Source organism: Haemaphysalis longicornis, unplaced genomic scaffold (assembly GCF_048455015.1).
Source record: "Haemaphysalis longicornis isolate Haplotype H1 unplaced genomic scaffold, Haemaphysalis longicornis Haplotype H1 scaffold_2, whole genome shotgun sequence".
Lineage (NCBI taxonomy): Eukaryota > Metazoa > Arthropoda > Arachnida > Ixodida > Ixodidae > Haemaphysalis > Haemaphysalis longicornis.
In genome coordinates, this window is record NW_027526295.1 from 75,191,619 (window position 1) to 75,204,112 (window position 12,494).

At 52.7% G+C, this 12,494-nt stretch overlaps 1 protein-coding gene across 1 annotated transcript in view; it reads right to left on the bottom strand.

The window, feature by feature from the left end:
- Window positions 1-374: 374 nt before the first annotated feature.
- The window catches only part of LOC144168082 (tRNA (uracil-5-)-methyltransferase homolog B-like), a 40,205-nt gene continuing 28,085 nt past the window's right edge, over window positions 375-12,494 (bottom strand). Inside the window, exons 6-8 of the mRNA XM_077697161.1 lie at window positions 12,348-12,462; window positions 9,743-9,953; window positions 375-510 (exon numbers count right to left, since the gene is read on the bottom strand). Of these exons, the coding sequence (XP_077553287.1) occupies window positions 9,796-9,953; window positions 12,348-12,462 (273 nt within the window). The 3' untranslated portion in view covers window positions 375-510; window positions 9,743-9,795. The remainder of the gene's footprint in view (window positions 511-9,742; window positions 9,954-12,347; window positions 12,463-12,494) is intronic.

Here is a 12,494-nt window from a genome sequence, read left to right on the forward strand (position 1 = left end):
CCATAGCTGGGATTTTGTTAAAACCAGGTTCAATGTAAGTGGGCTATACTGTACATAAAATATTTTGGTAGCCCTCATGAGTTAATATTGTACCTTAATTATAGATTGCAGGAGAACTTTAACCAAAACTGTACACACTGAAATAACAGTGAAACCCGTCATATAGCTGCGTTGCCCCACAGTAATGGCCTTGGGACCTTCAAGCTCTTTATAATGCCAACCATTCGTACAAAAATTTAAAAAAAGAAAGAATGAAAAGGGAGAAAGAGGGAGATGTGGATGCAGTAGCAGTACAGAGAGAAAATTTATTGTACATCTCTAAGAATTACAGTACACCACAACAATTGAGCCGATTCCACAGTGCACAGCGCAGCCGTTGTCCTCTGCCGCCCAAACAGCAGCAGGAGTTCGCAGTGCTGAGTCTGCGGGAACATGTCCGCCGCACAGGCCAGGAGGAGGAGGCAGAAAGGCGGTCCCACTCTTCGTGCCTGGGGAACGTTGCTGCACAGCCTGCAGAACAGAAATGAATGCATTGCGTAACAAGCTGTCAAGAAATTCCTCGGGGCCCCTAATGTCGGCTCACACACCTCGAAAACGAAAGCCTGGAGATACTCATTAACAACTTCTTTACTGACGCATCATATTTGTGTCTTTCTTTGCTTTCACCTCTTTGTCCTGTGACACAAATTACTTTGACCTCCTTGTGTACTGGTAGTACTCCCGCTGCGTCGCGTTCCCGTGTCAAGTTTTGCGTTTCCAATTCAGAGTTCCGTGAAACGGGCACGTTATCCCCACAAAGCTGGAGATTCCTGGCCAATCTCCCAAGTTTGGCGAAGAAAGGAACTACATCACAAAAAAAAAAAAAAAAAAAAAAACGATTGTTCCATTGCTGGCAACATGTAGTGATAGGATAGCGGGAACACGTTTGATTTATTTATTTGTTTATTCATTGTTTTATTTACTTATGTAAGAAATGCGGCAGGCCACTAGCCCGAGCAGGAGGGGTGCATATACCATGCACAAAAAAAACGACAACAAAAATCACCCTGTGTACATACTGCAAAGTATATAACATGAACTAAGACATCAACACTATCAGTAACTTAAAGGCAAAACAACGTGTCAGAACAGTGAAGAAATGCAACAGGCTGCTACTGCAGGGACCAGGGTTCAAATCCCACCAGACCACGTGTTTTTTTATTCATTTATTACTATGCTAATTACATATGTACAGTCAGAGGACAGTGATGCCCCGGGGAAACCAAGACATTAGAGAGAGAGAAAAAAAAAATAAAAAACCTGGCAAGTTGGTGAAACGGCATAGCTCATAAATACAGACGAAAATGAAAAGAAGGCAACTTTCACCCTCTTCCGTCCAGTCCATTAAGTACCACAGTTGTGAGCTGTACATTTTCAGTGGGACTGGACCGGATGAACAATTCAATGCCAGCAGCATCACTACCCTTCATGTAAAGGTCCAAGGGAGCCCAGTACTCTTCAACAATCTGATGGAGAGGACCGCTACTCAAGTACTACAACATGTCAGTACCGGTCCAGGGCTGAGACAGTCCTGGAAAGGATGAATTGTAGGGCACGCTGCGAGTGCAGGTAAGCCTCTGAGTGCTCACATAAAGTCTGTCACAGAGGAACCCCGCTGTTACGTCCCCCCCCCCCCCCCCTTCCCCCCCCCCCCCCCTTCCCCCCCCCCCCCCCCCCCGGACTTACAACGACCCGCTGCGTATGACGGATCACCGCAGTCCCGGCAAACTCCCCACAGAAACAATGCATTAAAAACCCCGATGATATGACGCTCGGGTGCATGCGGTCCGCTTCATACGACGGACCCTGGCACGGATAAACCGGTATTTTTCCAATATTTTACACCTCTCCACCACCTCGTCCTGACCTTCTTTATTCTCAACCCCCATTTGATGCTGCTTGATGGGCAAAGGTCCGTAGGCGGGCCAGACCACTTGCTGAACAGCCGCAAGCAAGCAGGCAGGTAGTCACGTGCAGGAGTAAGCCTGCGACAGCCCACGCGGCAGAAGTACGCCAACGCGCCAACTGCGAGAAGTCGAAGTTCACGTGGCAGCAGACCGCAATTCGGAACTCCTGTCGAGCCGCCGACAAAAGTGAAAACACATACGACGCAACACCACGGCGATGACTGAACACCCGCTTTCCCCGCCTCCTCGATCCAAGTTTCTTTCCTTTGATGACGCTTTGACGACATCTTTGACGATGTCTTTGAAAGCCGCGTTATCACTCACTCCTTTTTTTGGTAGAGTGCCTACACTCAGGCGTGTCCGCCGCAACGGTGGAGACACGTATACGTTGGCGCCGCCATTGCGGGTCAATCGCTGGCCGCCGTAGCAAGTCACTGTAGCAAGACTGCGCTATAATTTTCGCCGCAACACGGTTTACTCGCAAAGGTTGAATCAACGTATCCATTTCGCGTTGCTGGATCTTGTGGGAACCGAAAACAGCTATGTGTTGAGCACTTTGGCCCAATAGCAGCGGCACGGGACCGTTCAAAGGCTGTCTCCACCACGCACGGGAATGTCATTTTTTTCAACTCCGCGTTGTACAATCGTTTGTTTCACTTGGCCTTGGCAGTTTCACAATCGCCTTTTCCCCTCTCAATTTGCTTGACCACGTCGGCTTTACCTCGCGCACACAAGGCACGGGGCTGGTGGGCTATGTAAATAGCGCGGGACGGCACAGGTGTCGTGTAACGTGTGCCGCTTGGCTAGCCGGCCAGCTGGAACGCATGGGGGGCATTTTAATTAGAATTTCAGCAAAAGGTTCGCAAATCACATGAGAACGCACTAAATATAGCAGTTTAAATAAGTTCACAGCCTTCCTGTCGCATGAGAGCGTCTTCAAGGCCGGAATTTATCCACGCCCTGGTCAAATGACACTTTCTCGTGGTCCCTTGAAATTCGTACCATCGGGGTTTTACTGCATTACAAGCTGGTTCTTCACCTGATTTATAGCTGGTTGCCTCTGCTGACTAACTGCCCTAAATTAGTGCACCTTTTCACTCATCTCTAGAACTTCACCACCGACACTCAACGACGTTTTCGCATTTCCTGTTTTAATAACCACATAGTATTTCATCACGTTTCTACTACCTAAGCTTCCCCGTGATGCTTTATGAAAAAACACTGCTGGGGTATTCGGAGGAAATTTTCGACGTGTACATGAGTTCCTGTGTGCCTACAACTTAATTTTGAAAGGAGCTGTATAAAATAGCCCAGTCCATAAGATAAGTGAGATTGTGATCTAGTGTCCCATTTTGCTAGTGATGCCAGTAAGGTGTTGGAACATGATTCTCCTTCACAAGCGGGATGAAATATAGTGATGTGCATTACAAGGAGCTCCTTGTTCCCTTTCTCACGTGCACTGACCTTGCCTCTCCTTCGTCTCTCCTCGCCAAGAAGCAGCGAGATGAACCGCTCTCCTTTCTTTCTTTCCTTTTGTAGCAGGCTATCTGCAGATTCACTCGGCAAGAGACTGTCACCAGCTAACCTTCAGCGCCCGCCAGATGGCGCCGAGTCTGGATGCGTGCTCCCTGTGCTCGAAGAGTTTTTACTGGAAACAAAAGTTTCTTCAATGTGCCGACTGTGAAAGTCGAGTGCATGTAAAGTGTGTGACCTGGCCAGATGAAGAGCTGGCCATGGTGGTGTCTGGACAGCGGCGTTTTACCTGCAACAAGTGTGAGTGTGCCGCCGCTTCCCTTAAGCCTACCCACGACATCGGCTCTACCGACGGAGCCAACGGAGCCTCGGCGCATTCCACAAACCCACCGGGCGCGGCGACGGCGGTGCCCACTCCGTCCCCTCCGTCAGGGTCAGTGACCCAGTCGGTCGAGCAGGCTCCCCCGCGCAGCCTTCCCGTCCGCGCGCTCGGCGGGACCTCCTCCGACGCCCAGCGCCCTGCGGAAATGGAAACTGAGCACGGAAATTCTGATCCTCATATTTTATCCGATGACCCCGCTGGTATTGAAGATCGGCCGGCACGTATAGCTCCCACGTGGACCGAAGTCGTAAGCCGTAACAGCCAGAGGCGCCTCCGACAACAGCAGTCCCATCTTGTTGGTCAACCCTCCCACCAGCAACACGGATCCCTACCGAATTGCATCACTCCGCAGCATCATTTCCGAACGAACAAGCACCTACCCCACCAACCGCGACTGCCACCTCTTCCGCTTGAGGATTACAAAGTGGTCATTCGACCCCGTACTGGCCTCATCCTTGCCCAGTGGCTCATTCAGTGTGTCACCAACGCAATAAGTGCCGCAGCGCAGATATCCGACGCAACACAAGACCGCATCACTTTTCACATCCGAAGGGACCAAAACATGGTCGTAGTGAGTACCCCGGACCTGGACATCGCTAAGAAAATCCAGCAAATCACCACCCTTAACATGGAGAGCAAGCAGTATGAAGTCACCGCTTACATTGCTGTCCCAGACAACTCAAGCAAAGGTATAATCACGGGAATTGCGGCCAACACCACCACCGACGAACTTGTAGAGCATCTGCGGTCACCAAACGCTGAAATCATCCACACCAGGATGATGGGAAAATCTACCACCGCCCTTCTCACCTTCGCGGGTCTTCGTGTGCCTCATTACGTCAACTATTACGGGGGAGAATACCGTTGCCGCGTATTTCAACCTCGCCACCAAGTATGCCGGATATGCCTTAAGCTCGGCCACCGAGCTGACGTCTGCCCGAGTCCGGACACGCACAGGTGCAGCGCTTGTGGGACGGTGAACCCAGTGCCAAATCACGTGTGCGTTCCCCGCTGCGCCAACTGCCATGCAGACCACCCGGCCACGGATCCCCGCTGCCCGGTCCGCCAACGACGCCCATACAACAAGACGCATGTTCTTCGATCCTTGGCATCGACAAACCACTCGCCACCATTTTTCCCTCCCGCCACTACCCTACAGTGTAACACCACTGACTGTACCGGTGAAACTGTTGCCCATCAAACCCAGGGATCCCTGCAGTCCTGTGCAACCACCGAGCGCCCGCTTGCCGATTCGGAGCTACCGTCCACGGAGTCCCGTTCATGCGGCCACAGCAACAGCCACGACCGGAGACGCGGGGACCGAGGCCGGTCAGCGAGCCACGGCCAATCCAGGGTACCAGGGTGCAGCCGGGAGGCCAGTGACAGCCGCGGCAACCAAGCTCCACCTAACTTCCGGCCGCAGAGCACCAACCTCAAGGTGAGCTGGACAGAGCAGTTTCCTCCCCTCCCTTCTAACAACACCTCCTCGTCCCCCCCCATCACAACACCGTGCCCCACACCCACACACGCACCCCCAATACCCGATGTGCTCCAGGCGATGCGAATCGATCTCCAAGCCCAATTCACGGCCACCATACAAAAACTGCAGGCAGACGTCGACGAGCTCCGTCAACAACACACACGAGCCTTACAGCACTACACCGCCACCATTGACGAAATCCGGAGCCAGCTGCGGACGCATCACGAGTCCCTTCAGAACGAACTCCGAACCCTCGTAACTGATGCCATCCGCGAGGTGCTCAAACAAGCTCAACCCCAGCCGATTCTCCCACTTACTCTGCCCGTAGACACGCATGGAGGAGACAGAGATCACCGAGACTTACGCTGCGTCCACCCCTGCCTCACACCCACGACAGATCGCCCCGGCAATGCTCTAAACTACGCCCAGCCACCCCCTTAACACGGCTAGCAAGTCGAGACCACCAAAGCCACACACCCGTCATACGCCCGAACCCCTGCGCATTTGGCAATGGAATTGTAGAGGCTACCGCCGCAAGAAAGGGGCACTTTTGCAATATATAGCCACGCACTCAAATTCGCCGGACGTAATTGCTCAAGAAGTCAGATGCGATCCCACCCTACCAGGCTACTTTCCGTACTTGAACTCCAGAAATGACGACCAGGCGCTTCTAGTGACGACATTTGTAGACAAGAGGATTGCATCACTCTCCAAGCAGTCCCCATCACATCCCGCACGTATTACTAGAAATCATCCCGAATACCTCCAAGCAAACAAGTGTATACGTCCTCAACATTTACAGTACGCCCCAGGCCAGATGAGACACATTTGACCACCTCTTCGACAGCACCCTCTTTTTAGCAAAACGGACCAACAGCCCCGTGCTTACAGTGGGCGACTTCAACGCGGCACACCCTACTTGGGGCTACATGACAGAAACTCCCAAGGGACGAAAGCTAGCCCTGACAATAGCCAGGTGCCATCTTACGGTTCTTACAGAACCTGGCCAGCCCACTCGCATGGGTAACAGCATTACACGGGATACATGTCCGGACCTCACTCTAACTCATGGCCTCAGCAACCACAGGTGGTCTAACCTTGGGGAGACACTCAGCAGTGATCACTGCATCCTCTTCACTGAGATAGCGGACTTCGGCGCCAAGGTTTCCAACCGATCGGTCGCAATCACCGACTGGGTCGCCTTCCGCAAGCGTCGTGCCCAACCGAGTGGCGATAGCTCACCCGACACTGACCCTACGTCAACTACTGGAGACCCCGAGCAATCGCCTCTTCCTTCCCTCCCAGAGTGGATTAAACAAATTCAAAGTGATCTGGCAGACACTACTAGAACCGTACAAACAACAGCTCACATGCCAGACGTGGACAGCCACCTTCTTCATATTTTGGATGCCCGCCGTAGCCTCAGCAAACGATGGCGAGGGCAAAGGCACAATCGGAAACTTCGTAAACGGATCGCCTTGCTCACCACCGAAGCCGAACGCTACGCAGCAGAGTTGACACGGGCCAACTGGCAAAATTTCTGCAACCAGCTACAAGGAACACTTGGAACAGCAAAGACATGGTCGCTGCTACGCAGTCTCCTCGACCCCAAGCAAATTAAAACAGAAACCACGAAAGCCATCCATACATTACTCCACAGGGAAAACCTTGACAAAGATACCCTTCTCGCTACACTGAAACAGCGCTATATCAGCGTCGGTCCCCGCCCCCAGTATCGGCCTTACCCAGACACCTCTGACACGAATGTCCTGCTCGATGCTGACATCACAGAGACAGAAGTGAGAGCGGCCCTTCAACACCTCACAAAAAGCACTGCACCGGGAGCGGACGGCATCCAATATAAGTTACTTCGCAACCTGGACGACCGCGCCATAACCCAGTTGACGGCTTACTACAACGATGCGTGGCGCAAGGGCACTCTACCACAGGAATGGAAGCACGCGGACATCATCCTGATACCCAAACCGGGCAAACCTCTTTCATTTGGCAACCTCCGCCCCATCTCACTTACTTCGTGTCTGGGCAAGCTTCTCGAACATATAATTCTTGCTAGGCTGCAACCACATCTCAAAGCCACCCACTTTTTCCCCGACACAATGTTCGGTTTTCGTTCCCACCTGGCCACACAGGATCTGCTCCTCCAACTCAAGCACGACATCCTGGATCATCCCAACAGAGCCCAAACACGCGCCGTCCCGACACTCTACCTAAAAGGTGCGTTTGATAACGTCGCACACGAGCTCATTCTTGACAATCTGGCATCATCAAATTGTGGAGAACGCACATACAATTACGTCAGAGCCTTTCTGGCCGATAGGACAGCCACCATAGGGTTAGGTGAGCACCGCTCACCACCCTTTCAACTGACTGGAAGAGGAACGCCCCAGGGCTCAGTTCTATCCCCGATACTCTTCAATGTGGCCATGGCTAAGCTGCCTTCTCTACTCAACGCAATTCTGGAGCTTCGCCACGCGCTGTACGCGGACGATGTGACCATTGTGGGCAACACGCGGATCGGACGGCCAAATACAGGACGCCCTGCAAGAGGCAGCAGATGTAGTTCTGAACTATGCCTCTCTGGGGGGCCTGTCTTGCGCAGCGGAGAAGTCCGGCCTTCTTGTGTTGCCTCCCCGCATGTGACCAGTAACCAAGCCAGAAATATCCGTTTACTTTACCAGTAATTTGATCCCGTGCGTCACCCGAGTCCGAGTCCTAGGACTCCATCTACAGTCTAACGGCCGTGCCACGCACACAGTTCACCTCCTCAAAACTCAAATCACACAAATCACGCACATGATCCGTCGCATCTCCAACAGACGCGCCGGCCTCAAGGAAGCGGACACCCTCCGCATAGTTCATTCCTTACTCATCAGCCGCCTTGCCTACCACCGTCCCCTTTCACAATTTGCTGCACTCCGAACTGCAGCGCCTCAACACTGCCTTGCGGACGGGAATCAAAACAGCCCTGGGACGTCCCCCCTACACTTCTACACAACGTCTCCTTCAATTGGGTGTCCACAACACGATGGAGGAAATTATTGAGGCACAACGAGCTGGTCAGAAGGCACCACCCGCACCGGTCGTCACGTGCTCGCCAGCCTGGGATACCCCAAGCCGTCGTCGCCTCTCCCACCAAACCCTGTGGCTCTCGCCCCTGTCCTTCGTGCACGTTTACAAGTTGCCCCGCTCCCCAAGAACATGCACGCGGAAACCAACCAGGGCCGACGCCGCGCCCGAGTCGAAGCGCTAGCCCGCCGGTACGGTCAGGACCCACATGTGATTTACACCGACGCAGCCAGTTATCCAGCCAACCCCAACGCTAAAGTGGCAGTGGCCTCTGCAGCTGCTGGCAATGCGCGAACAACTTGCTCTGTACGCACCGATTCCATCAGGGTGGCCGAGGAAACAGCCATAGCATTGGCTGTGTCCCACATCACCACCACTGGACCCGCGGAAGCTGACGACGACGAAACCTGGGCAATTATAACAGACTCGCAAGCCGCCTGCCGAGCATATTCTTCTGGAATCCTCTCCATCCAAGCAAACAACATTCTTCGACACTCCGATCCAACCAAGCTTCCCTTCATTCGTATCGTCTGGACCCCTGGCCATGCCTCCCTTCCTGGAAATGAGCACGCACACGCGCTCGCCCGAGAAATGACCCACCGGGCGTCAGAGGAAGCGGACAGACAGATCCGGGGTGGCTCCAAGACATCAGCTTCCATCATCCCATCCCACGAACCTCTCAACTATACACTCACACTCGCCTACTACCGCACACAAAGCAAAACACTACCTCCACCCCATCACTCCCTATCCCGCGCCGACGCCACGTCATGGCGGCAGCTCCAGACACACACGTTCCCAAACTTACACCACAAACACCTCTTCTACCCCACCCAATACGCTGGCAACTGCCCGGCTTGCCAGAGCCCCACTACCACCCTCTACCACTCTGTATGGGAGTGTCCGCGTCCACCAGATGGGCTCACCCCTATAAGCATCCCCACCCTCTCCTCTTGGGAGGCTGCTCTGTCCAGCACTGCCCCGCAAAACCAACAACGGCTGATCGAGCGGGCCCGCCGGATAGCGTCCGCCATTGGAGTCCTGGACTGAGGACCCCACTCATAGAGGCTGCTCTTCGGCTAACAAATGATCAATAAATGTTTTCACCACCACCAGCTAACCTATATTTAGTTTTTCTTGGAACGACACAAAAAAAGGCACGGACGAGACTTAATGAGAGACACTAGTGCAGTGCCCTGTTAGTGTTTTGTCCATGTCTTTTTTTGGGCCGTCCCAAGAAGGATTTGCTGACACGCCCTAGCTCACAACACCTTACAACATACACTGCCATATTTGCCCCCTTTTGCTTTTTTGCAGATCATTTGGAGATTCACTTGGCGAGAGAATGTCCCCAGTGAACCTCGAGTAGCTCACCCGTCCGTCCCACCAACTCGCTCGCATCCCAAGTGTCCCCAGTTGTACAGATGTCAGCAGCAACTGTATCCTCGTGTGGTTACTACTCTCTGCCTCCCCTCGTCCCAGCACTCGACAAAGTTGTCCATGGCCGTGCCCTCAGGCTGGCAGGAGATGTAGACTAGGCGCTTGATGTGGCTGCACTCGTGCAGTGCTCGAATGGCCCTCGCACCTGCAGGGCACACACCACCAGGCACGGGACAGGGTCAGTGCACGCAACAAAGCCTCAAGCAGAGTTTGCCACAAGTCATCCCCATTTTCATTGAGGGACCAGGGAACAGGGGATGGAAGCGAAAGAGGAACAGGGCAGACACAGGCAGCCAAGTTTTGCGATGTGGCAGCAAGCAGCTCAATGGAACTGTCTCAGCTCTACTTTATTGGGGTATGTCAACACCCTGTGGGGACGTAGAAGGCAATGTACGTTGCGAACCGCAAAAGCGCGGGGCTCCAGGAACGGTGAATACAAGTTTTTTCTCTCTCTCTCTCACTGCCTAAGTAATGTGTCCATTCCCATGAGATGCGCCTGACAAGGGAATTGCGGCTGCCACAGTGAGGGTCTCTCACGCAGGAGGAAGAAATGAACTCCTTGTGTGGGAGATCTTACTTAGCTGACCTCATCCAAGGCTTGACTTCACAGTGAAAAACTTCTATGATAAAGGCACCTGCATGCTAGCTGCCACCAAACTAATTTAGACATGAGTTCCACTCAACACGACGAAATGCATTGGACCATAAACCTAAGGAAGCTCTCATGCAGGCAGCGAAAGTTTTTGTGCAGGACTAATTCTTCTGTGTGACCAATTTAAAGCACGTAGCAGCTAGCCGTGATCTCACCAGTGTTTGCAGGTCAGGATAGGTCTGACCCTTATGGCAGCAGTGGAATAACTGAACAAGGCCACGAGTGCAGCCAATCATTGTCCCCGGGTGGTCAAAATTAATTCGGAGCCCTCCACTACGGTGCGCCTCATCGCCTGTGAAGCGCCGGCGTGTTAAACCCCCGTAATCAATCATCACACCTTCCTTCTTTGTTGCAGCACACACACTCCTGGGCCCATAAAAAAAAAAAACAGGCCAAGAGCCGACAACATCAGAACCCACCACAGCATTGCTTCCAATTTGGGCACTGAGAAGGCTTCATGGTGGAGCATGCCTGAACATGGAAATGAAAGATACGTACTATGGTACAGCTGGAGCCACTAAACAAGGTTTATTTCGTCGCTACAGACACAACTCTTTGCCAGCTGAGAAGCTGCACACCATGCGGTGTGAACTGGAGGCAGACATCGACAGTGGGTGTTCAACAGACACCGGTAAGCCACGCCTGACAGCAAGGCCTCACACATCTAACTCAACAAGTCAGCGATGCCTGCCCATAAACTTCACAAGGTTGGAGCCACCCTAAGGTGCCACAAAACAAGCAGTAATAAAGTGATGGCGGTGGAGAGAACATTCGATATTCCCGAAGCCTGCTTCACCAAGCACATTCGTGTCCGCCCACTGTGTGCAAGTCAGGGACATGGTTCTTGTTCACCATGAAAACTCAGCACTGCAACTGAAAGCTTGGGGCCATCAAAGTTTCCTTGGTCCTTCCTTGATTTCGGCCACAATGACCCCCACCCCTATCCACTCTCTGATCCACGATCATGAAGCAACAACATTCCCGGAGAAGCAGCTCAGCATTTTCAAGCAACACGATAACGTCAGACTATTTCAAGTGGTAACACGCTGGCATCACCTCGTGGCTGTATTGCGATGAAGTCGAGTAGTCTGCATCCCACACCCCATGTTTGTCGGCCTCCGTTGGGGCATAGTGGCGCATGGTTCATTTTTGTAATTTGTAATGCTTTCTGATGACGCACATGTGCCCACACCAATGGCATTTCCCCCTCCCAAGTGTTCTTGCTCTGTGACCATGACGTGCGCTCTCTTTCCATCCGTGTGGCGCTTCACATGTTTCGTTCCGCGGCTTTCTCAGCTGATTCAAGTCTGCTTCCTAGGTGCTTTCTAAGGCACCTAGACGCTATATGCTTTTTTGCTCCCTCAGTGAACAATAGCAGCACGCACTCATTGCAAGCCTTGCTTGTCAGCTACATGGACAGGCTACTCCCCACTCACCATCATCAGCACAAAACAAAAAAGGGAAAGCACTATCAGTAGCCCTTGCCCAGAACTAAACACAAATGTTACGCAGTTTTCAACTCTCATTCACAAAAGGAGCCAGGAAGAGCATATAGCTGGCTAATCAGTGGTGCATCGACAGGCTTTTCGAAAGCATCCAACTCTGACGAATGGTGTGCAAGGAAACGTCAGAGCTTGTGGGTTCCTGTCAGCACAACTACGGAAAGAAGGGGATGAGTCTGCATACGGCTGCAGTCCACACCTCTGGTGGCAAGCAGCAATTATGAAGCACTGTTGCTGCTGAGACTCGCAAGACAAGCCATAAAACAGCTAATGTCGAGTTGTGAGAAAATTCTTGCACCTGCTTACCAAAGGCTTTGCGCAAGGCTTTGTAGAAGGCTGTGTGAGATACTGAAATACGAGCCACGTGGGGGGGGGTGACACTTACTCAGACTCGCTGACCTGAGTTCACGACAGCAAGAGGTCGTCAGCACAGAACTGGCCGCACAGCTCGGGAAGCAGCGTCTCTGCCCGGCCAACCTGGTAGCGTGCGTTGCTGATGCCTGCGCAATGAGGATGACACACGTCAGCACAA